The 25,725-nt window shown below is 47.7% G+C and overlaps 1 protein-coding gene and 2 long non-coding RNA genes across 12 annotated transcripts in view; 1 reads left to right on the forward strand and 2 right to left on the reverse strand.

The window, feature by feature from the left end:
- Positions 1–5,552, reverse strand: part of LOC112678912 (uncharacterized) — a 29,390-nt gene extending 23,838 nt beyond the window's left edge. For all 5 annotated transcript variants that reach the window (XR_007402556.1, XR_007402555.1, XR_007402557.1 and 2 more), the window contains exon 1: positions 5,414–5,552. This is a non-coding gene — a long non-coding RNA (uncharacterized LOC112678912). The remainder of the gene's footprint in view (positions 1–5,413) is intronic.
- The window catches only part of MFHAS1 (multifunctional ROCO family signaling regulator 1), a 97,205-nt gene continuing 76,100 nt past the window's right edge, over positions 4,621–25,725 (forward strand). For 3 of the 5 annotated variants that reach the window (XR_007402552.1, XR_007402550.1, XR_007402551.1), the window contains exons 1-2: positions 4,621–7,753; positions 8,055–9,027. Coding sequence is in view for 2 of the 5 variants with exons in the window: in XM_049094614.1 (XP_048950571.1) it covers positions 4,783–7,753 (2,971 nt within the window). In the remaining 3 variants the exon portion in view is untranslated. The remainder of the gene's footprint in view (positions 7,754–8,054; positions 9,028–25,725) is intronic. The other 2 variants (XM_049094614.1, XM_025478236.3) reach the window with 2 other exon arrangements.
- On the reverse strand, positions 8,095–23,835 carry LOC112679021 (uncharacterized). Of its 2 annotated transcripts, XR_007402558.1 has the most exons (4): positions 23,703–23,835; positions 23,069–23,148; positions 9,497–9,579; positions 8,095–8,226 (listed from the first exon to the last, which is right to left on the reverse strand). It is a non-coding gene; the product is annotated as an uncharacterized LOC112679021 (long non-coding RNA). The 2 variants fall into 2 exon arrangements; XR_003148086.3 differs by lacking the exons at positions 8,095–8,226; positions 9,497–9,579 and adding an exon at positions 13,893–14,937.

Below are 25,725 nucleotides of genomic sequence, written 5' to 3' on the forward strand. Positions count from 1 at the left end.
GGCTACCCTAAAATAAAGACTTGATTATGCTGTGGTTGATAAAATTAAAAGTCACTGGAAAAGGAAACTGACATGATTTTCCAAATTAAGCATTTTTAATATAAACAGAATAATATACATATAAACAGGAAGAGCATAATAGCTAAATATTTTTATAAGAAGCTATCCGTATCTCAGCAAGTCCTGGCAGGTTTGTCCATGGAGTTGTCTTAGTGGATCATTTCATAGCACTCATTCTAGTTGCAAATTAGATTTCTACAAGGAAATAGTCTTTATAAGGTTCTTTGTGAAAACCCAAAACTTGGGGGCACCTGGGTGGCTCAGTCAGTTGGGCATCTGCCTTCGGCTGGGCTCACGATCCCAGGGTCCTGGAATCGAGCACAGTATAGGGCTCCCTGCTCAGTGGGGAGCCTGCTTCTCCCTCTCCTTCTGCCCTCTGCCTGCTGCTCCACCTGCCTATGCTGTTTCTCTCTCTCTGTGTGTATCAAGTAAATAAATAGCATCTTTAAAAATAAATAAATAATCTTTTTTTTAAGAAAAGGAAAAAAGAAAACTCAAAACTTATTGTGACACCAAATATCCTATGGGCCAAGGAGGGAGAAAGTTTTCAAAGGGAGTTGCTTACCATTTTTCACAATGGAAGGAAAAAGGGTGAGTTCACCTTTAGGGAGCAGGGCTGCTGGCACAGTGAGGATGGAAGCCAGATTACTGAGCCCAAGGAGGGAACCAGTTGAGAGGAGCCTGACTGCTGACTCCGGACTGCTTACGTAAGACATGTAACAGGGAAAATATGGAAAGCAATGAGACAATAGCTAGGGGGTTAGTTAGTAAGGTCAAGAGAAAAATCTATCAAGATGGAAGAAACTTGAACATGTTGAAGACAGAGTGAAAGAAACCAGAGCTTCCTTGGAGCTCACTGCTAGGCTTAGCAGGGAGTAAGAGCAGAGTACCACTGTCACCAGGGCCATTTGGACAGACCTTGACAGACTTTTAAGTCGGAGACTCTTGGGGTGGCTCAGCCGTTGAGCATCTGCCTTTGGCACAGGGTGTGATCCCAGTTCTGGGGATCGAGTCTGGCATCAGGTTCCTGCAGGGAGCCTGCTTCTCCCTCTGCCTGGGTCTCTGCCTCTCTCTCTCTCTGTCTCTCATGAATAAATAAACAAAATCTTTTAAAAAAATAAGTAGAAGGCTGTTGTTGCTTGAGTGCCCAGGATCCTCTCCTCTAGCCAGCCATATCTTTAAGGCCTTGCTTAAGACCCAGCCTCCTCAAGTATGCTCTCCCATTACTTGAAATGACTGGTACCTAAGCAGTCAGCACTGGGAGGAACCCATCTGCATGGAATATTATTACAATCATGGTATCAGTGAAAATGAAAACCATCTCAGATTAAGAAAAATAGGGTCAATTGCCGCTTCCCGATTTGCGAAGTTTATAGATTAGGTCCATAGCATTAGATAAATAAGTCAAAGGCAAGAAATTTTTTAATAATCAGAATCTCTCTTCTCCAAACTGAAATGATTGCTTTTTGCTTTTAGGAAAACCCTAATGTGCAGGGACACCCCTAACTTTTGCAGTGCAAGGGGCAAGAGAATAAACAGAGGTCCATATAACATATGCCTAAATATCTAAATATGCTACATTAGGCTAAAAAGCTTGGCATACTCATGTCCCCTCTCATCCTAACCATGACCCCATCCAGCGCAGGGAGGAGACTGTGGCATACAGGGATGGGTCCTTGAGGCTGTTTGCACCAGGAATTTAGGGTCCTTTCTACCAAATGTGTTCTAGAAGGTTGAGGGGGCATGTCCATCATTCTCTTTGGCCCATCAGGAGCTTCTCTATTAGGGGTGGGGTGTGGCAAGAGGAGGACCCGATGCAGTGTGAGGCTGGATGCCAGGGGCACGAGTTTTCTTGCCTGGATTTAAGAGCCAGCTGGACACAGTTTATTTTCCTGGAGTTTTATTTTATCATTGCATTCTCCCGATTTGACTTTCTAGTTTTTAGCATAGTGACTTTCAAAGAGCTCTTGGACCAGACTTTTTACAAGGCTTCCTGCATTACTGACTGCAGCAACACATAGCAGGCAGAGGGCTCAGAAAAAAAGCGTTCCTATTGAGCATTCACACCAGGCTTCAGCATTCCAGTGAAGGCTGAGAGGTCCTAAATGGGGTGTTCTCTAGTCCTATCCAGCTTTTGTTATCAGATAAAGAAAATCTCAGATTATCTCCTGACATAGGAAGGGCAGAGTTTTCAAGGACATTTAAAATGGAAGTATAATTTTCTTTCTCTCTTTTCTTTTCTTTCCTTTTCTTTTCTTTCTTTTTCTTTCTTTCTTTCTTTCTTTCTTTCTTTCTTTCTTTCTTTCTTTCTTTCTTCCTTTCTTTTCGCAGATGGGGAAGGGTGGAGGGAAGAGACAGGAGGAGAAGAGGGAGAGGGAGAGAATCTCAAGCAGACTCCCTGCTGGCTGCATAGCCCCATGCAGGGCTCTATCTGAGCCCTGAGATCAAAACCTGAGCCAAAATCAAGATTTGGCTCTATCTGAGCCCTGAGATCAAAACCTGAGTCAAAATCAAGATTTGGTTGTCAGATGCTCAACTGACTGAGCCACCCAGGGGCCCCTGGAAGTATAATTTTCTGATAGCTTCCGAAGGGGACCAATTTACCATAGGTCATTTAGATCTTTGGGACTTCAGTGTAGCCATTGAAAGTGGGGTAGGGAGCTGATGTCTTCTCCAATTTCTTTCCTGAGGCTGAGGTTCACATTTGGGTTGGAAGGAGCTAAAGGCGGAGAATTTGGGGACTGACTTAACACCATGAAGGTGATGCACTCAGAGGAATAACCCACGTGGGCAGCTGGCACGCCTGGGTCTGCCCTTTACCTGATAGGCTGATTGAGAAGTCCCTTATTTGGGGCCTGTTTACTCTGTGAAAATAAAAGGTCAGCATAGGTAATCTAGAACTTCTCTTGGGGTGGGAGGCTGGGGGATTCCTTGAGCAATTGGCTCTTCCAAGAAGTTCCTTCAGGACACAGCTCAGCTCTCCCTGATAATTACCCACATCTCACCTGTGGTGTGGGAGCTTGCGGGACCTGCCTGACCCCAGGAGCATCCTCCAGTTACAAGGGTGTAGGACCAAGGCTTGATAACCAACCCGGGGAGGGGGGCAGATTTCCAGACCAAGACAAACTATTACTACCGAAATGACAGCATCCTCAGTGAAGGGAGAGCCAGTGTGCTAAGTGGTGCATTTAACCAATCACCATTAGTCTTGTGTCTCCGAAAACCATTTGCTTCATTGTTAACCAATTCGGAGGCAGTGAGGGAGGTGACATCCAGACACCCAGTAGCTTTGAAGGTTTCGGTATATTCTGAAGAAATTATTTAGTGTAGACGTGATCTTAAGGGGAGGTCCTCCCGGAGGAAAAAGAAACCTTAAAATTGAGCCCTGGACTGTGAATTTTGTCTGAAACAGCCACTATTTTCTTGAAATGAGAGTAAAAGAACTGTACAATGGGAATACGGGATTTGTTTCACGGGGTGGTTGTGAGGGTAACTGGGAGACCCTTGCACAGAAAAGGCCCTTGCAGGGGCACGGGGGGGGGGCTCAGGGGGTGATCCCGGGGTCCTGGGATCCACATCACGCCCCTCTGCCTGCGTCTGCCTCTCTCGGTGTGCCTCTCATGAATGAATAAATAACATCTTAAAAAAATAAAATAAAATATATGGAAAGCCCTTGGATTGCGTGTCCCCCGCCCCACCCCCACAGTGAAGCCGGCCAGGGGGCCTGCTCGAAGCCTTCCCGGGAACGTCGGTCTGTCTCGGTCCGTCTGGCACAAAACAGGGCCTCAGTGAACGTTTGCCGCACGAGCGATGGTCGCCCGCTTTCTCGTCTTCTTTTGTTCGGCCACGCTCCGTGCTGAGCTCCCGCCGCGCGCCGCAGGCCCCGAGCCCGCCGTTCCCCTCGCGGTGGGTGCGGGGCGCGCGGAGGGCGAGGGGCTGCGGGGAGCCGGCGGGGGCCGCGGGGGCTCGGCCCCAGGAGGGAGCCGGGAGGAGGAGGCCCCGAGCGCCGGAGGCCGAGCGCCGGCAGGGGCGGGGGAGGCCCGCGCGGCGCCCGGGACCGGCCCCGGCCCGCAGCCCGCCCCCGGGGCGGTGCCGGGACACGCGGCGCCTCCGCCGGTCACGTGGGGCCGCTCCGCCGGGCGGCGCTGCCGCTTCCCGATCGCGCCCTCCCAGCGCCGGGGACGCGGCCGCCTGGCGCTCCCGCCCGAGCCCGGCAGGAGCGGAGACGAGGAGGCGCCGCCGGCTGCCCCGGCCCTGCGCCCGCAGCATGGTCCGCCCGCGGGAGCTCGCGGGGCCGCGGCTGCGAGGGTAGCGGGGCGGGAGCGGGGGCGGCGCGGGGAGCGGGAGCGGCGGCGGGAGCGTTAGGGGGAGCGGCGGCGGCAGCGGCAGCGGCAGGCATCCTCGGCGGCGCGGCGGGCGGCGGCCCTGCCGGCCCCGCGGCGCGCCCATGGCCCGGGCGCACGGAGAATGCGAGCCGCGCCGCCCGCCCGCCGCCCCCGCCCCCGCCGCCGCCGCCGCCGCCCCCGCCGCGCGCCCCGCGCCCCCCGGAGCTGCTCGCGTCGCCGCCGCCCCCCAGCCGCGGGCGCCCGGCCGCCGGCTGCGCTAGGACCCCGGCCGCGGGCCGCCGAGCGCCGGCGGGGAGGGAGGCCCGAGAGGGCGCGGGGGCCTGGCGCCGCAGGTAGCTGCGGGCGGCCGCGCGTCGCTGTGGGCCGCGGCCGCGCCATGGCCGGGAAGGACGGCGGGGACCTGCGCGCGGCCAGGCTGTGGCGGGACGCCGCCCTGCGCGCCAGGAAGCTGCGGGGCAACCTGCGGCAGCTCACGCTCGGCGCCGAGCCGCCCGACTCCCCCGACGCGCCCCCGCTCGCGCTGCCCGCCAGCCTCGCCGACGTCGAGGTGCTCAACCTGGGCAACAACGGCCTGGACGAGGTGCCCGACGGGCTGGGCGCGGCGCTGGGCAGCCTGCGCGTCCTGGTGCTGCGCAGGAACCGCTTCGCCCGGCTGCCCGCCGCCGTGGCCGAGCTGGGCCCCCGCCTCACCGAGCTGGACGTGAGCCACAACCGGCTGAGCGCCCTGGGCGCCGAGGCGGTGAGCGCCCTGCGGGAGCTGCGCAAGCTCAACCTCAGCCACAACCAGCTGCCCGCCCTGCCCGCGCAGCTGGGCGCGCTCGCCCACCTGGAGGAGCTGGACGTCAGCTTCAACCGGCTGGCGCACCTGCCCGACTCCCTCTCCTGCCTCCTCCGCCTGCGCACCCTCGACGTGGACCACAACCAGCTCACCGCTTTCCCCCGGCAGCTGCTGCAGCTGGCGGCCCTGGAGGAGCTGGACGTGTCCAGCAACCGGCTGCGCGGCCTACCTGAGGACATCAGCGCCCTGCGCGCCCTCAAGATCCTCTGGCTGAGCGGGGCCGAGCTTGGCACCCTGCCCAGCGGCTTCTGCGAGCTGGCCAGCCTCGAGAGCCTCATGCTGGACAACAACGGGCTGCGGGCTCTGCCCGCCCAGTTCAGCCGCCTGCAGCGACTCAAAATGCTCAACCTCTCCTCCAACCTCTTCGAGGAGTTCCCTGCGGCGCTGCTGCCCCTGGCTGGCCTGGAGGAGCTCTACCTTAGCCGCAACCAGCTCACCTCGGTGCCGTCCCTCATCTCGGGCCTGGGCCGCCTGCTCACCCTCTGGCTGGACAACAACCGCATCCGCTACCTGCCCGACTCCATCGTGGAGCTGACGGGCCTGGAGGAGCTGGTGCTGCAGGGGAACCAGATTGCAGTGCTGCCGGACAACTTTGGCCAGCTGTCCCGGGTGGGCCTGTGGAAGATCAAGGACAACCCACTGATCCAGCCCCCCTACGAGGTCTGCATGAAGGGGATCCCCTACATCGCAGCCTACCAGAAGGAGCTGGCTCACTCACAGCCGGCGGTGCAGCCCCGCCTCAAGCTGCTCCTGATGGGCCACAAGGCGGCGGGAAAGACCTTGCTCCGTCACTGCCTCACCGAGGAGAGAGCGGAAGGGAACCAAGGAGGAGGGGACAAGGAGAAGAGCTCCCCACCTTCAGCTCCTTCTGCGAGCAAAGGCATCGAGGTGACCAGCTGGACAGCCGATGCTTCCCGGGGGCTGCGGTTCATCGTGTATGATTTGGCGGGTGATGAGAGTTACGAGGTGATCCAGCCCTTCTTCCTCTCCCCGGGAGCCCTGTATGTGCTGGTGGTGAACTTGGCCACCTATGAGCCGCACCGCTTTCCCAGCACCGTGGGCTCCTTCCTGCATCGGGTGGGGGCCCGGGTGCCTCATGCCGTGGTGTGCATCGTGGGCACGCACGCAGACTTGTGTGCGGAGCGGGAGCTGGAGGAGAAATGCCTGGACATTCACCGCCAGATCGCCCTGCAGGAGAAGCACGACGCAGAGGGGCTGAGCCGCTTGGCCCGGGTGGTGGACGAGGCCCTGGCCCGGGACTTTGAGCTGCGCTCCGCCAGCCCCCACGCAGCCTACTATGGGGTTTCAGACAAGAACCTGCGGCGGCGCAAGGCCCATTTTCAGTACCTGCTCAACCACCGGCTGCAGATCCTCTCCCCGGTGTTGCCCGTTAGCTGCAGGGACCCTCGCCAGTTACAGCGCCTTCGGGACAAACTGCTCTCGGTAGCCGAGCACAGGGAGATCTTCCCCAACTTACACAGAGTACTGCCTCGATCCTGGCAGGTGCTGGAGGAGCTGCACTTCCAGCCGCCTCAGGCACAGCGACTGTGGCTGAGCTGGTGGGACTCGGCCCGCCTGGGCCTGCAGGCGGGTCTGACCGAGGACCGGCTGCAGAGTGCCCTCTCTTACCTGCACGAGAGCGGCAAGCTGCTCTACTTTGAGGACAGCCCAGCCCTCAAGGAGCACGTCTTCCACAACCTCACCCGCCTCATTGACATCCTCAATGTCTTTTTCCAGAGGGATCCTTCCTTGCTGCTGCACAAGCTGCTCCTCGGGACCAGCGGTGAGGGCGAGGGCGAGGGTGAAGGCTCCCCGCTCCTGGCGGGGCCCGCCCCCGGCCAGGAACTACTCCGGGCCACCCAGCTCCATCATTACGTGGAGGGCTTTCTGCTCCATGGGCTCTTGCCAGCCCATGTCATTCGGCTGCTGCTGAAGCCTCACATCCAGGCCCAGCAGGACTTGCAGCTGCTGCTGGAGCTGCTGGAGAAGATGGGACTCTGTTACTGCCTCAATAAACCCAAGGGCAAGCCTTTGAATGGGTCCACGGTGTGGTACAAGTTCCCGTGCTATGTGCAGAACGAGGTGCCCCATGCAGAGGCCTGGATTAATGGGACCAACCTGGCCGGGCAGTCTTTTGTGGCTGAGCAGCTGCAGATTGAATATAGTTTTCCCTTTACCTTTCCACCCGGCTTGTTTGCCCGCTACAGCGTCCAGATCAACAGCCACGTGGTGCACAGATCGGATGGTAAACTTCAGATCTTTGCATACAGAGGGAAGGTTCCTGTGGTGGTCAGTTACAGACCTGCCAGGGGGGTCCTGCAGCCAGACACTCTGTCCATTGCCAGTCACGCATCGTTACCAAATATATGGACGGCATGGCAAGCCATAACCCCCTTGGTAGAGGAGCTGAATGTCCTGCTTCAGGAATGGCCCGGACTGCACTACACCGTGCACATTCTCTGTTCTAAGTGCCTTAAGAGAGGGTCGCCCAATCCACACGCTTTCCCAGGTGAGTGGAGAGACGGATGTGGCCCTTCTGTGGTGGTAATGTGTTGAGATGCATTTTTTTTTTGGGGGGGGGAGCTAACTTGTTTTTCATTCACTTGATTATTTGCTTAATCTCACACGTTCCCCAGAAAAGTTTTTCAGGGTAAATATCAGGGGGGTTGGCGGATGAGAAAATGACTAAAGACACAAGCAAAATGAAATAGTCCCCGGTATCATACTCTTCCTGAATAAAAAGACCCAGATGTCAAAAGTGGGTTCCGGTCCCACTTTCGGATTTCGCATCTCCTTTTCCCTTTTCCCAGGTGAGCCTGCCTTCCACGGGAGGAAATTCAGGGAGCCGGACAGGAGACGGGTAGCGTCTGACATTAGCCTTGCGCTGAGCCTCGCACTGAGGTCATTGTGCACAGTAGACCCTCTCTGCAAGGGGTGCTCGCAGCTTGAGATGTCACTGTCATCATCTTTTGTTTGAATTCACTGTAATCGTAAAGTAAAAATTATTGCTCATTTTTCTTAGGAAATTCTAGAGAAGAATGTTTTGTAATCAGGGTGAATGATGCATTAGTGAAGACAAAAATTTCAGTCTGTAACGCAGGACTATGTCCTGGGATCACTGTTGGCCAGTGCGCCAGAAGGCAGGGAAGATGGATAACTGGAATCTCTGAGGGGAGTTTCCTGGGTATTTCCTGCCAGTTTTGTGTCTTATAGACCGCTAAAGGTTTGCTTTTTTGCTATGTGTTAGAGAGTGGAGCTTTTTGGTAATACTTTATAAGAGATGGAAGGGACAAAAGACTGACAAGAGTGTTGTGTGTGTGCGTGTCTGCGTCTGTGTGTGTATGTATGTGTTTTCCTTTCCCTCTTCTGGGGAATGTTTTGCAACAGCCTTTTTTTTCGTTTTACTTTTTTTTACACCATTATAGGTGAGTGGGAGAATTCTAGGACTAATGGTCTGGGATTTTTTGAGCTTGGCTAATTGATAACGCTAGTCTTTAGTTGAACTTGGGAATGTGGCCATTTTTCACACTGGAGCATTCTTTAAAACAACTCTGGTTTGGGGGGGGGGGGTTGGGTGGGCAGGCAGGGTTAACAACACTCCCAAGTGTCCTGAGGATAAGCCCCAGTGATAACATCATGGCCAGTTTCTCCCCACCATCCCCACCCCCAGGGTGCATCAAGCGATGTTGAAATGGAAGACTGCATGCCCCTCTGATCTTTGTCCTAGTCTGAATGCAACTCGTAATAGTATCAGCAAGCAACTGGACACCAGTATTTCCAAAGGTAACATCTTCCTGTTGCCCTAGATCTAGACTGAGTTTAATTCTTCAGCTTGAAGATTCAGTTACCAGTCAATTGAGCTGTCAATTCTGCATGAATATCTGGTGTTTTGTCATTGTCTGTGACTTGGTAGGCTCATCAGCTTGTTTCTTATTTGCCTTTGTACCTTGCTCACAAAAGCAAATACTTCTTTATTGTGTTACTAGGTTGAATAAAGTGGTTAAGAGTTACATAGTCACAGAGTAGCTCATTGAAGGAGCTTCCTAAAGCTGATTCATAATCCAAAGATGGAGCATTAATAAATCTGTTATTATCAACAAAGGGAAGGACCCAGGTTATTGGACAAGTGAGGATCCACTGTGTAGGGGAATTCCAAGAACTCTGAGAAGTAAACCATGAGTCCAGATTTTTTTTTTCTAACCTCAGCTCTTTATTTTTTTAACAGTCATGAATTCCACAAACAAGTACGTACCACCCTGTAGAAACCGAGAGCCCATTCTCTTGCCATTGTTTTGTCTGTCTTTCAGAGGAGGCACACCTGCTTTGCAATCTAGGCTGGAAGAGAAAGATGATTTTCTCTATGTAAAAAACAAATAAATGGTAGAAGATTGTGGAATTATCTTATATATTAGGCAGGAATAAGTCATTAGTTGTTTTTGTGATAGAGATTACACATTTCTGTCTTATTTATGGTTAGAGAAATAAGTTACCTTTTTTTTGCTCCATTTAGGATCGTATTTCTTTGAAAAGTAGCAAAGGGCACAGAATAGTGGAAAAAGATGATTATGGTACTTTCATGACATTAAGAAGATGGAGAAGTAAATATATGGTGACAGATGTTAACTAGACTTACCGTCGTAGTCATTTTGCAATGTACACAGATACTGAATCGTTATGTTATTTATCTGAAACCAATATTGTGTGTTAAATGTACCTCAAAAAATCAGTAGGTGAAGATGAGAAAAAACACATTTTCCTTTTTCAGATTTTTCTGTGACAGTATTGATAGTATTTATCACAATTCTGAAAGATTTGGGAAGTGGTAAAATAATAAACAACTGGAAGGCAACGTAGGAACAGCATTGCAATGTTAGGTGTTCAGTTAGGGCATAACATTTAAAGATATGTTGGAGTCCCTAGGTTATTAAAATATATTCTAAGTCAGCAGAAACCTTTGAACCTATGGGTAGCCTTTTTGTCTTTTTAAGAAGTCATTTTGTATTTTAGAGACTTTGAAACAATCTTACATAGTTTTACATCTAATTAATGTGTCAAGTTCTCCTGTAAATTCTTTTTTTTTTTTTTTAAGATTTAATTTATTTATTTGAGAGAGAGAGCACGCGCATGAGCCTGCACACAGGGGGAAGGGCAGAGAGAGAGGGAGAAGCAGACTCCCTGCCGAGTGGAGAGCCCAATGGTGGTCTCCATCCCAGGGCCCTGAGATCATGACCTGAGCTGAAGCCAGATGCTTGACTGAGTGAGCCACCCAGGCACCGCCTCCCCTGTAAACTCGTAACAATTTTAGATAGGATGGCGTGAAATTGAAAGAGAATGTTTTGTGGACCATTTGCTTTTTTTTTTAATGTGTGTGTGGCAATTTTAAATTATTGGTTTTTAAAATCAATATTTTTGAATAGAAATGACTCGACCAAAAAACTGTCAGAGGAATTTGAGGCCCATTAAAATAAAGAGGGGGAAACATTCATTTACTTTTTCAAAGGTGAAAGAGTGGATTTTTAATTTTTTCCACTATAGGACATTAGAATAAGGATAAATAGCAAATTACCATCTCCCTTGATTTTATACAGAAGAACTGTAAAGTTGCATTATTATCTTTTAAAGATTTCCAGGGCCGGGGTTGGGGGGAGGGGGCCTGCTTTGGCCCTGTTCAGTGTCAACAGGACACTGCATTTTCTGGCCTGAGCTGCACTAATGCAGTTGGCCTAGGTGGATATGATGCTGGGTTTCTCTTTTTTCGATTTTGGTTTACAAAAGAAATGTGATGTTTTGGAAACACCTCAGCCAACAGACACTTGGTTTTAAAAACTCCAGTGAGGGATCCCTGAGTGGCTTGGGATCCCTGAGTGGCTCAGCGGTTTAGCGCCTGCCTTTGGCCCAGGGCGTGATCCTGGAGTCCCAGGATCGAGTCCCACGTAGGGCTCCCTGCATGGAGCCTGCTTCTCCCTCTGCCTGTGTCTCTGCTTCTCTCTCTCTCTCTCTCTGTATCTCTCATGAATAAATAAAACCTTAAAAAAAAAATTCTGGTGAAAAAAATCTACTTATGTTAGAGAGATTACGTGTTTATCTTATTTAAGACGAAAGGATTGTGCGACAAAGAGGTGCTTTTGGAAACTCAGAAGAGGTTAGACAAAGCCTAAGTGTCAGGCGTGTGTTTGCCTGCGTTCTCCTCCTGACCTCCTGCCAGCATCTGAGAGCCAGGCTTCCTCCTTGTTATTTGTGGGATGTTCTCATCTAGAGTAAGTTTTTCTTCATGTGGAATATTGATTTATGCTTTTTCTTCTTTTCTACCAGTGTGGCATCTAAACCAAAAGAGCTGAATGCTCCTGAGGTTGGGTGATGTGTGACATATTGAGTAAGATGTGGAAGCTCAGATATAGGTCTGAGCAAGCTGCTGGTCCTCCGATACTCCATTCAAGGGGTTGAATGAATGAGATCATGTTTTTAGATCAGAAGAGTGGGTCTTAGGAGTTGAACTTGGCTTGAGTGTGATTTTTCACTAAATATCCCACTCTCCAAATCATTAAAGGTCATTTTTAGGAATAATTAGGAAGCAGCCCAAAGCAGTAGACAGAGAATTAGCCTATGGTCACCTTTATATTTGGTCTCTTTCATTCACTCAGTGTCTCCATGCCTTTCCCTGTCTCCTGAAGACCTTTTGCCCTTGATCCATTTCTTGTACAGGGTATGTATACCTCTGAGGCATTCAGCAAATTCAGTCTTGCTCTGTTGGTGTTTCTGGATGTCATAATACCTCTTTGATTAGGTTGTTCACTGGCTTCCTCTGAGCAGGAGACCCGCCCGCCTGAGGCTTTGTGGCTTTTCTAAGAGCTCAGATGTTTGCTGACTGATTGTTTGGTCTTTTGTGAGAAATACCTTTTTTTTTTTTCCTTTGTTATTCACGTACTCTGTCAAATTCCCAGGTGGCCCCATCATGATCATCTTTCTTTGTCCTGTGTCCCAACTTCCCTCTTCCCCCCCCCAAATGTCCCTCTGGTTTTCCCATTGTGTTTGTATTCCTGGGTCTTTCCCTTGAATGGGCCCTTCATTTTGACCACTGAAGCAAAGGAGAATTCTTGCCTTATTATAGCTCAGTTTTAGAGTTACTGGAATGTGAGCATGACCCAGTTGTTTGGATTGAATTAGTCATTGTTTTTAATTTCACAAAGGTTATTAAATATCTTTTTTACTTTAGCTTTATTAACATTGATGCCTCTTGGCTTTTATTTTGTGAACAGTCCTCTTTGAACTCTCCCGGGCTTTGTTTCATATAAAAATCAAAACCTTAATCATGCAGTAGGAGACAGAAATACCATGCATAATAGAATTCAAAGGCTTGAAGGGCCTTTGGAGTATTCAAATTATTTTAAGTATTAGGTGCGTCTTCTTTAAACTCTAGAATAGAATCATAAGCCCAGCTCCGCACAAGTAGTTTAGAATTTCCTTAGAGAAAGTATTTCTTATTTGTTAGCAGATGTTTTATGTCATGCTCTGCTGCCTGCTTATCTTCCTCCCCAGTAAACCTCCCTGGCTTTGTTCTTGGTCATTTACTTCACTTTAACACCTAAAATGTTGTTGGGGGATTAGGTGAGAGAATGTGTTGAGGAAAACAGTTGTTCTCTGTGTCTCTGAAGACATGGGGAGGGGGGCTTCTGCTCTATAACACAGCAGGGGGTGCAGGCCGGTATTGGGGTGAACATTTCTGCTTGCTTCCTCCATTCACCCATTAACTTTCTTCCCTCCCTGGGAGCCTGTTTTGATTAAGAACCTGGTCATCCATCTATTAGGGTGCTTTTTTTCTTTTTAAAGCCAGGGCAGGTGCTGGCTTTATCTCCTGCTCTCTCTTTGCACTCCTGTGTCCTGGGATGGAGAGGAGAGTTGCTTTGTGTCTCCAGGCTCTGTGGAAAGCACACCAGGGGGCACCTGGGTGGCTCAGCGGTTGAGCTTCTGCCTTTGGCCCAGGGCATGATCCCAGAGTTCCGGGATCGAGTCCCACATCGGGCTTCCCGCATGGCACCTGCTTCTCCCTTTGCCTTTGTCTCTCTCTGTGTCTCTCATGAATAAATAAATCAAATCTAAGAAAGGAAGGAAGGAAGGTAGAAAGGGAAAGAAAGAAAGAAAGAGAAAAAGAAAACGAAAAAAAAAAAAAAAAGAAAGAAAGCAAGCCCACTGGGTAGGGTCTGCGTGGGGCAGGCCCAACCAGATTTCTGCTCTCCCTGGTTCAGCTGCTCTGACCGCAAAACCAGTTGCTGGGTGGTTGTCAGGCTTATATTCCTCTGGGAGCTGGCTACCTTCAGTTTAGTGGGTTGGGATGATGAGGCCTCATTTTGGCCTGCCTTCCCCAGTTCTACTCTGGCACTAAAGAAGCTGTCCCTGATCCCTGCTTGGCTTCTCCTGTCTGTACCACCTGTAGAAGCCAGAGTGATTCACAGGCCTCTCAGACAACCCCAGGATACATATGATGACATTTTCCATAAAGATTCTCTCCCTTGGGAGGTATGGCAGTGTGATACTGTGGTTATCTCCTTTCCGCTGATATATCCAAACCCCTGGACAGTGCCTGGTATGGGGCTGAGAAGCTTGAAGAGGTTCAGTTGAGATTGGTTATTTTTTTTTTTTAAGATTTTTATTTGTTTATTCATGAGGGACACAGAGAGAGGGAGAGACACAGGCAGAGGGAGAAGCAGGCTCCATGCGGGGAGCCCCATGCGGGACTCGGTCCCTGGATCCTGGGATCACTACCCAGGCTGAAGGCAGATGCTCAACCACCAAGCTACCCAGGCGTCCCGAGATTGGTTATTATTAAAGAACCCAAGAAATTCTAGTGTTTCTTAATTGATTTCCTTTGCTAAGTGCTTCTTGGGGTTGTTTATGATGGTCTTTACCTTAAAGCATGTCTTGTGAGGTAATCGTCTATAATGTTCCTGTGTGATTTTCCTGGACCTATATGCCTGCCTCCTGTGTGCGTCTCCTGGCTGGGACAGACACGGCGGCGGGGTGGGCACCGGAGCAGCTTGCTGGGAGGTCAAGGTGAATGAAGGGCAGGAGCTGGCTCTGGAAAGGCCTCTTGCACCTGATGTCACATCTGCTCTCCTGGTCAGTGAGCACTGCCACCACCCCCCAACCTCCTGTTCCATAGCTTCCTCTTCCTTTTTTTTTTTTTTTTTTTTTAAGATTGTATTTATTTATTCATGAGAGACACAGAGAGAGAGGTAGAGACACAGGCAGAGGGAGAAGCAGGATCCATGCAGGGAGCCTGTTGTGGGACTCGATCCCGGGTCCCCAGGATCACGCCCTGGGCCGAAGGCAGTGCTTAACCGCTAAACCGCTGAGCCACCGGGGCTGCCCTAGCTTCCTCCTGCTAGCGGTTCACCGATCCCCAGCCCTCCCTTGAGCGGTCCTCTAGGCAGGCAGGTAGGGGCGGAGGCTGCAGGTGTGGTGGTGGTTGGTCCAGGGAAGGTGTTTCCTGTGGTTTGCACCAGCCCTTTGCCTTCTTCCACACGCTGCTGCTTTCCAGAAGCTCTGCAGGGTTGCGGGTGCAAACAGGGTTGCCGGTTTGAGTTCACGGAAGGGGGGAGGGCTGCTGGCTGTCACGAGTGCAGGTGTGTTTCCGCGCATCCCCTGTGCTACAGAGAACAGCTCCCAGACGCCACCACCAGCAGGGCTCACTTATTTCTGGAGAGGGAGGAGGAAGAATTTTCAGTTATTTTTATTTTTGGCACCGAGAGCTTGAAAACAGTTTCCCATTTTTCCTTTCTCCACATCATCTCTTAGCTTAAAATTCTGGCACTTGGTTTCTTAAAGAGGAAATTAGTGAAAAACCATCAACAAACTTTTTTTTCTTTAGCCTTATAATCTACAGAAGGCAAAGAATAATACAGGAGGGGAAGGGAAGTGGGAGCTGGGGGAGGAGGAGCGGGAGAGAGGTACTGGGGCATGGGGGGGGGTTGTCCGGCATGGCCTGTGAGCCAGAGGCTCTTGCGCCCCCTCCAGAAAGGAACTCCTTGCTCTAGACAGGCAGCCCGGGCACCAGGCTGTTCCAGCTCTTTCCTTTGCTCTTGCAGCTCTGTGCACAAGGGCACTTGGGAGAAGTGCAAGGAGGAGAAACCAGCTGGAGTTGTGTCAGACTGCTCCTGGAGGTTCCCGTTTCACGTGGCTCTTTCTGCCCTTTGAGTGGAGTGGTTTTCTGGTCCTTCTTTCTCCCCCACCCTCTCCTCCTCCTCCTGTTTTATCAAAATCCACATAATGTGAGATTAACTCTTTTTTTTTTTAAAGATTTTATTTATTTATTTATTCATGAGAGACACACAGAAAGAGGCAGAGACACAGGCAGAAAGAGAAGCAGGCTCCCCGTGGGGAGCCTGATGCAGGACTCGATCCCAGGACCTCAGGATCACGATCTGAGTCAAAGACAGACACTCAATCACTGAGCCACCCAGGTGCCCCAAGACTAACTCTTAAAAAACAAAAAACAAAAAACTTTATTTATTTGAGAGGGAGAGTGAGTATGAGAGAGAAAACACGAGCAAGGGGAGAGACAGAGGGAGAAGCCAGCAGGGAGCCTGATGCAGGATTCGATCCCAGGACCCTGAGATCATAACCTAAGCTGAAGGCAGATGCTTAATGAACTGAGCCACCCAGGCACCCGAAGTCAACTCTTAAGTAAACAAATCCATACATTCAATGCATCACATTGTCGTCTTTCCCACTCCTTAAGTTCAGTACTTCTTGAGACAAGGAGCAGGTGAGGTTGGCGGCTTCCTTTCTGGTGCAAATGGACTAGAAAAGTCTCCCTCCAGGCTCTTTGTGGCAACTTTCCTTCTTAGGGACAACTTGAGAATAGTAGGGCTTTGGTGCCAGGCCTTGAGATGCATTGATGAACAACCTTTAACATGGCTGCAGTGGGGATCTTCTTCCTTGGTGTCAATGAGAAGATAGAAATGGGCCTTCCAGTCTATTCTGCGGCATTAATGATTTAATGAAGGGCTGACAGTAAAGAACACATAGAAGCACACATAAGTACTGTGTAATCACTTGTCTTCTTGTGTGCAGTGCTGTTTTTCTACAAACATTTTTTTCTACAAACATTTCCAATAAAGCTCTGGAATGATTGGCAAGACCAGAGGCAGGAGAGCGAAGGGGATAGAGCACCATTGAAACAAAATTAGGTTATTACCAGATTAGACAGACAAATGTACCATAAGTTTATTAGCCGGATTCCGTCATTAATCACTTGAGTACCTGCTGCATTCAGGAGTCTGTACCAAACAAGGAATTGGAGGAGAACAAAAGAAAATAAACAGATGCCATAGGGAGCTGAGTTGGGATTTTGTTTGATGTAATTTTTGATTCTTGTATATCTGGAATCTGACTACATATGGAGAAATTTATTAACAGGAAAAGAAAAGATTTCTCCAGAAAGAAAAATGTGATTGTCCTGAGAAAAATCAGCTACCACTTTGAATTTGCTTGACCTAGAGGAGTAGGTAAAAAGTGATGTTCAAGCCATTCTTTTCAGTTGATTTTCAGTTTGGGTCATTTGTTTGCAAGAAATCTCAGGCAGATCTTGGAGAGGGTGCCAAAAAAATAAAAGAAAGAAAATAAAAGAAAAAGCATTGTAGGTGAGGCTTTCGGAAAACTTTGAAAATGAATCTGCTTCTCTGAGGGGGAAAAAATGCCTTCTGTTCAGGAGCCTTCTCATTCCTCAGAGTCCTTTATGGATTTGCTTCCTTTTGAGAGGGATTGAAGTGATCAGTCATTTCTGACACCAAAGATTTATGAACACAGCCTCCAAAGAAGGTACAAATTAAATTGGATACTGTTATAATAAAAATATATGGCTGCTGCTTACAGGTTTCTTTGTTGAAGGAAGCTCTGTGGAGGTGGCTTTCTGTTCTCAGTGTGCTAAATGTTGAGAGAATTAAAGAGTTAATTTTCTTAGATCCTCCCCACCCTGAAAATGAAGCACCTGTATTAGTACTGCGTTACAGTAGTGGTGAATTTGGGCGTAGCAGAACAAGCTCTTTCTTCACTTACTTTCTTCTTTTTTTTTCTTCCTTTTTTTTTTTTGAAAAAGAGTTTTTTTAAAAAAAGTAATGGAGAGAGGAAATAAAAAAAATCAGAAAAATGATATTCCTCCCAGATACTGGTGTTTGACTTAGCAACTTTTTTTGTTGTTTCAGTAAGATTTTTATTTTTCATGCCATAGAGGTTATTATTGTATTAATCATCACTCCAGGCTTTCTAAGGGTGTAGGCTTGGGAAGACCGTGGGAGGCAGGGACGCTGTGGACTTCCCACCATGTTGCAAAGACAATGCTCCGGGCTGCTTATGGATGATCTCATTTATATCATCATGATACTTACCCTATGGATGATCTCATTTATGTCATCATAATACCTATCTCTCAGTGTGGCTGGGAGGTAGGTATTATCACTGTCATCCTGTGGAGGTGGAGAAATTGAGGTTTAGAAAGTTAAGGGACTGCCCCTGAGTGACAACTCTCTGGGATTTCAGCCCTGACCCTCTAGTCCTACCCACGGTGCTGCTGTCCCTCAAGGGTAGGCTGTCCACTGCTTCCTTCCCTCCTCTTTGCTCCCTGTCCATTCTGTAGCGCTGAGTGCTGGGCCTGCAGGCTGAGGGGTCTGCTAATGCATGCGACCTGCCCATGTGGAGACCATCGGGGGTCACAGTCAAGTGCTGGGGAGAAATGGGGTCTCAGAGAGAGGTTCCTGGAAGGACCACAGTGCATCGTTCCAATTTTATTATATGTGCTGCCAAAGGGAGCACTAGGACCGCAGCACGGCAGAGCATTAAAGAATGATTTCCAGCTAACCACATGAAGGAGGTGGAGAGGGTATTTCAAATTAGAACGGGATTTAAAAAGTTGGGGGTGGAGAGTGATATAGAAGGTTCAGTGTGCCATGCCAAAGGGTGGGCATAAGTGCATAAAAACATTTAGCAATTTTTTAAAGAAGATTTTATTTATTCATGAGACACACAGAGGCAGAACATAGACAGAGGGAGAAGCAGGCTCCTTGTGGGGAGCTGGATGTAGGACTTGATTCCAGGACCCTGGGGTCACGCCCTGAGCCGAAGGCAGATGCTCAACTGCTAAGCCAGCCAGGTACCCCACGTTTACCAATCTTACTAAGGAAGAGGCTTCTTTATTTAAGTTATGCTTATGAACTGATAACACTTTGCCAGTGACCGCTGCTGGCCCAGACCCTAGAGTTGGAAGCATCGTCCTGGCCCATCAGGCAGGGCTGTGTTGAGACCATGGAAGAGATTTATGGCTGCGAGAATGGAAGAGTCATTTCCAGTGATTCGCTCAGACTCGTAATCAAGTTGTTGCTGGGCCCACAGAACACCTGTCCCATAGATCCACGTCTGAGCCTGCCACTGGCCACTTTGTCCATGCCGGAGAGCCAGGAGAAAAGGCGAGTTGGTTATTCTAACAGCCAGATGGTTGCGTGCCTCCGTAATCCCTGGGAATGTATCCGAGAACATCGATTTTCCTTCCTCTAAATCTTACCATAACAGATCTTGCAATAAAGGCGAATTTGTCTGTAACATAATTAGCATTTGACTGTGGACTCAATTTCAGCATCTTTGTGCTTTTTTTGTGACACCGCTGACTGAAAATACTGTGTGTTTTTTTTTTTAAATTAATTTTGCAGTCATGGAATGCTGTATTTCATGTGTATCATTTGTTGGGACACCATATCCCACACTCTGACAGCATTTTGTCACATTTCGTTGTATCATTCTACTCTGTCTTTCCTTGCCTCTCAATTGATCAGAATACACTCAGTTACATTTCAACTGAAGTCCTAGGAAGTGCAAGATATTTTAAATATTCACTTTATATTTTGCTCATATTTATTTGATACTTGGATTGAAATACTTGGAACTTCATGTGGCCATTGAAAATAGAAGCATTATGATATGGTGGTTAGGTGCAAGGGCTCTTGAGTGGAGTGCTGGGTTGGAGTCCCTGTCTCCACCGCCCCCCACACACTTGTTAGCACTGTGACTTGGGGTATCATAAATTTCCACGTCATAGGGTGGTCCTGAGGATTGGGTGAATATGTGTGAAATGCTTAGAACAGTGTTCGGTGTATGGCAGCTCAGTAGATATTAGCTGCTGCTGCTGCTCTTGCTATAGTTATTCCAGAAAGCACAAGTCCAAACATATTTTTGAAAACCTGATAAGCTTATGGATAAAATGCCCCCCTTTTTTGTGGAATGAGTATCCAGTACACTGTGATCTCTAGTCATAAACATCTTATGGTCTTTTGAAAATGCCTTTTTCCCCCTTTATAAAAACATACACAGATTTGAAGAGTAAAGGGGAAAAAAATTACATGTGACTGGTATCTAATATAATTACTTGATACAAATTACTCCTTTTTTTTTTTCAGTTTTCCTCCCCTTAATCTTAAACTCATTAAAATAGGGAGCTGTAATTCCATTGTATAAATAATTTAAATAGTTTTTTTTCTTAGCCTAAGTAAGTTATCATGGATATGGTTTCATATTACTAATATCTCCACAATAATTATAAATGCTTACATAACAATTACATGAAGGATATTTTTTACCTTTATTTAACCGTTGGACTCTTGTTTCAAATTGTTGCTATTATGTGTACTTCTCTGATGGCTATATTTCTTTGTAAAGGCTCTTTCTTATTTGGGCAATAATCTCCAAAAGGCAAGGAATGTCTAAGGTCTGATATATGTCTCCACTGCTTCCCATGACAGGTCATAATTCATATTCATACCTGCTGAGGACGCCAGATTGATTTCATTGTACTTCCTCAGTATTGGGTATCATCTCCAAAATGCACTAACATTTGATGGGGGAAAAAATCTCACTGATGGTTAAACCTTTTAATTAATGAGTGTGAGTGTTTTCCTCTATGAAAATTTCGTTGCTTCTTTTATGAATTGTTTAATATCTTTTGGCATCATCTTCATGGTCCTTTTCTTTTTCTGTTTTTAATCACAGTGATGTCTTATTTCTTACAACCACAGACTTCAATTTGTATTAACTTTTTGCCAATATTCAAGATAATGAGCTTTTGTCTCTCACACATAAGGCATTTATTTTCTAGTGTGCTTCCCCTTTCAAGTGTAAAAAACTTTTGATGTCTTGATGTTTTAAATTTTATTCAGTACAATATATTGATCATTTCTGCATGATCAAATGAAATACCATTGTTATTTTTCTAAACACAGAGAAGTAACAGAAGGACTCACAGGGAACCATAATCTGTCCATCCATACAACCGCTATTGAGAATAAAAAACTATTATCTGTATGTGGATGGTATGTTCAAAAGGCAAATCATATCTCTCATAACCTCACCCCGAGTTTTCTTTGTTTTCTGTAAAATGTTTTTCGTGATATCTTCCAAAGAAAAGAAAGCATATATTCGTATATATTTTAACCTGTAAGAGATAATGCTACACTCCTTGTTTTGCATCTTGCATTTGGCCACTTAAAAATATATTTTGGAGATGCTTTCACATGAGTAGTTATAGATGTACTGTATGTCTGTCTATCAATTATATTTTACTAGTGGCTGTCCTTTTGGTTGGCTGTATACTGAAAAACCTTTGATTCTTTCAAGGTTGTTTTATAAATTTTATGCTAAATAAACTCTCTGGTTTCTAGAATTTTGAGACATACTCGAGTTTTTAAAAAATATTTATTTGAGAAGAAATGGAACGGGGCAGGTATGTGGCAGAGGGAGAGGGAGTGAGAGAATCTCAAGCTGACTCCCCGCTGACCATGAATCCCGATGCAGGGCTCTATCCCAGGACCCTGAGATGATGACTTGAGCCTAAACCATGAGTCCAGTGCTCAACTGACTGAACCACCCAGGCACCCTGAGGAATACCCAATTTTATTTTCTTCAGGGTTGGTAATCCAGCCTTGTGCTTTAGAACACTGTTGAGATGCAATTAGAAAAAGACAAATCTCTGAGTCAAAATGGTGGGACTTAAAAACAGGCCTGGGAATTCTAAAAGTTTAACTTTGTGATTTAAAATAAGGGTGATGGGATCCCTGGGTGGCGCAGCGGTTTGGCGCCTGCCTTTGGCCCAGGGCGCGATCCTGGAGACCCAGGATCGAATCCCACATCGGGCTCCCGGTGCATGGAGCCTGCTTCTCCCTCTACCTATGTCTCTGCCTCTCTCTCTCTCTCTCTCTCTGTGACTATCATAAATAAATAAAAGTTAAAAAAAAAATAAAAAAAATAAAATAAGGGTGATATTTTAGGGCAGCCCAGGTGGCTCAGTGGTTTAGCACTGCCTTCAGCCCAGGGCCTGATCCTGGAGACCTGGGATCGAGTCCCATGTTGGGCTCCCTGTATGGAGCCTGCTTCTCCCTCTGCCTGTGTCTCTGCCTCTCTGTCTCTGTCTCTGTGTCTCTCATGAATAAATAAGTAAAATCTAAAAAAATAAGGATGATTTTTGAAATTCACTTTTGTGATGCATATTGGAATACCATTGTTTTCAGCATGATTATGCATTTCACAGACTAATTCATCCATTTTATTATTATTATTATTTTTTAAGATTTGATTTTTAAAGTAATCTCTCCACGCATCATGGGGCTTGACTCACAACCCTAAGATCAAGAGTCACATGCTCTGCCAACAGAGCCAGACAGGTGCCCTTGATTTGTTCATTTGAATGTGATGTCATGTTTAGACATAGCAATACTGACAAAGCTTGCATATCTACAAATAAATATGCCACTGGTCAAAATAAGATAGTGTCAGCAAGAATAATGCTGTATCCATGTGAGAAATTAATAAAAAATAATTGCTAATGAACTATATCGCACTGACCCAAAATACTGCTTCTCCTTTCTATCCCAACTGTCACCTAAAGAAAAATCTGTCTGTGCCAGTGTTACAGTTTTCATTTCTATCTATAACCTAGTCCAAGAGTTCCACAACATTGTATTTTCTAGACCTCAGCTTGGTTATGCTCAGGAGATGTGCCCTGGATGTTTTATCCTGATATCAGTAGGGGTTCAGAATTGAAGAGATAATCTGAACTGTTTGCTTTTCTGTGTGTGTGTAATGAATAAAGAATGGGTCTAATCCAGCACACTGAAATGTTTGACCTGTAAAAACAGTAAAGAATTCAATCCTGCTGGAGTTGCTTTTGTGTTTATTATTATTTTTTAAACATTTATTTTTTTTTTTTATTAGAAAGAGACAGTGGAGAGAGGAGCAGAGGAGGAGGGAGAGAGAGAATCTCCAGCAGGCTCTCCACATAGAACCAGAGGTGGGCTCCATCTCAGGACCATGAGATCATGACCTGAGTTGAAGTCAAGAGTTGGAGGCTTGGGTGCCTAGGTGGCTCAGTGGTGGAGTGTCTGCCTTTGGCTCAGGTCGTGATCCCGGGGTCATGGGATCAAGTGCCACATTGGGCTCCCCACAGGGAACCTGCTTCTCCCTCTATGCCTCTGCCTCTCTTTCTGTGTCTCTCATGAATAAATAAATAAAATCTTTGGAAAAAAAAGTCAGAGGCTTAACCGGCTAAGCCACCCAGGTGCCCCATGTATTTAAAAGATACTTAATTGTATATTTTGTTTAATGCTAACAAAATCTCCATTTTCTTAGAGAAAGATTTTTTAACAGGGCCCCTTGAAGGGTTTGGTCTTAAAAATTCTCCATCTCATATTAAGTGTCCAAATCAATGCAGGCAGTGTGGAGGAAAAGAGTATGCCACATTTTCTGCACATGTTATTAAAAATATATATTTGCTGGGATGCTCTTGACTTACCTTGGCTGCACATTGGCCTGGCATTGCTGTGCTGCCTTTCACTGGGGAGGCTTGTTGCTCATGAATTGCATAGGGAAGAACTGAAAGGAGAAAGATGAATTTTCCAGAAGATCACCGTAATGCCCAGACAGCTCGCTGGTCTGCTGAGAGCTGGGCCATTTTGTGCGCAGGGCACAGTAACAAAAAACGAGATGCAAAGCCCCTGGAGGATGCATCTGTCTCTGTCCTGGATACTGCCCTCCCCCAGCTGGCTGGTGAGTGGCCCAGCCCTCTCTAGATTGGGGCAGGTGTTCTTTTGAGTTTATTTCTTTTATTAAGTCTCTGCTACTATGTTTGCATTTTCCCCTCCTTAAGAAAAGCATATGGTGCCCTCTGGTTACTATGTAATATAATGTGCACTCTCCTTGATTACTACATTGTTTCCATCTATTTTTTTTTCCCTTGGCAAGGAAGAAAAGGAAAATTCACTTGTTTTCTGTTTGGTCATTTCAGGAATTTGCCTCCAAGGCTGTTGGGCCAGGCTTGACTGCAAGCCGGCAGAGCTTATCAGATCTGTTAGCCTCTCAGCTACTTCTTGAAAACTGTTCATGCCTGACCCTGGTCCCTGTGACACAGTACAGCATCAAAAGCTTACCCGGAGAGCAGGGATGGTTGCATCTTGTTGATTACCAGAGCTACTAAAATTCTTTCACTGAGGCAAACAAACAAATAAAACACAATACAGCAACCAGGTGACTGTTTCCAGTCCAGCCAAAAGGCTGTGTACCTGGCCCCAGGTACTCCACGTGCAGATTGGAATATCAGGCCATGACTGTTTACAGTCCATAAATCTTCTGATTTATTGTGCCCTTTGAGATTCGAGACACGTTTATTCATGGGGGGATTTCCATTGAAATCAGAGCCCACTGTAAACTCCGGGCAAGAATCCGGAATTAGAATGGTGCACATTGTTCTTTGTTAGAAGAGAATCCTGGCTCTTCAGTTGTAGACAAATATTTGCTTTTGAAGAATCTGGTGGTGTGTCGGTCGGTGGCTTTGTTCACATCCATGCATAAACACACGCTCTCTTCGCCTTCCAAGGATGCAGGCGCATGCATCGTGCAGAGGATATTATAATGCTTGGAATCTCAGTGTGTGCTGCTTCAAGTATGAATAGCTTGTCACCTCTTTCCCTCCCCCTCCAACTTAGCTTGTTTCTGTAGTGGGACAGGTCTGCACCCCAAGGAGTCTGTCTGCAAGGTGTTCTGTAGGGGGTGATCTAGGACAAGCGTCCCATTAGCTATAGCTAGACGAATACTGACAGGGAGCTAAGGCAGCATCAGAGAGAGAGGCCTTACATCTTTTATCTTTCCAGGCCAGTGGATTAAGGAGTAAAGAAGCCTGGACCTCTGGGAAGCTGCCCTGAGCCTCAGTTTCTTCGTTGGGTACATGAGGAGAAATAATTCTAACCTTTCCTTAGCACTTGTTCTTGCTCTCTCAGCCTCCTTAGATGTTGTGAGGATTAAATGCATTAACGGGTGCCAAGCATCCAGAGATGGTTTAACCATATAGCAAGTGCTTAATAAATTAATTAAATTAATTTAATTAATAAATGTCGGCTCATGATCCCTGCTTATGGGCGAGGAACACTGAGGTGTGGGTTGGCTGAGTAACTTAGCCAGGTGCATACAGGACATGCCAGGTCCTAGGCTCTCTTCTTCTAGGACATATGCCCTCTGTCACCATCCTGGGCTGCCTTTCAGGAAAATGCTAGCTTTCCACCTGTCAAAAACGGCTGGTTGCTTGAATGAAAAATGGAATAACGTGTGGGAAAAGCATGAGTGTTCAACTCTGCAGTGCTGGACCAGAAACATTACCTGGCTGTCTGCAATGATGAGGCATCAGGCAGGTTATGGGGAGTTAGGGAGGGGTGAAGAAGGCAGCCCTGATCCCAAGAAGCTGCAGTCTGGGTCGGCAAAGCAAGCAGGAAATGTATAGTTGCAGTGCTGTGTAGTAAGGGCCGAGATGAACAGACCTGGGCCAGGGGGCAGAAGGGGGGATGTGTGGAGGAAGGGAGCTGTCTGGAGCCAGGTGGGTAGGGGTGGAGGCAGGAGGACAGGTCCCCAGCTGAGCAGCAGTGTTGCTAGGGCACTTTCTGCCAACCACCAGGGCCATTGAAGTGTCCTAGAGTAGGCGGTGGGGGAGAAGGTTGTACAAATTATGGGGAGTTAGCTCTTTGACTTAATAGTGCACATGCCCTGTAAATATTTTTTTAGCCTGTCTACCCGATTAGCTAAGGTTCTTGGCAGCTCAATATAGAGCTAAAATATTTTGATTTGATTTGATTGTTCCCTCCCCACTCCAGTGAGAGGGAAATATTGAAGGGCCAAGTGGGAAAGTGTCATGGTCACGCTGGGCTGCAGGGAGGTTGGGCTTGAATGGGAGCAAGAAGGGAGTGGGGTGGAGGCGGGGTGCGCTCCAGGGTAGCTCCCCCAGGAGGTGGTGCCCGCCCTGCGGAATGATGGGTGGGGTCCTGGGCCTCCGGGCCTGGCCCTGTCAAGTCACCGTCCTGGGCTTCTGGACAGGTTTCCTGTCTGTGAGGTGTACAGCATTATCTCTTTGATTTGGGTGAATGGGATGGGGTGGGATGCAGTGGAACCACAACCAGGGCATTTTTG

The sequence above is a fragment of the Canis lupus genome, chromosome 16 (genome assembly GCF_003254725.2).
Source record: "Canis lupus dingo isolate Sandy chromosome 16, ASM325472v2, whole genome shotgun sequence".
NCBI lineage: Eukaryota > Metazoa > Chordata > Mammalia > Carnivora > Canidae > Canis > Canis lupus.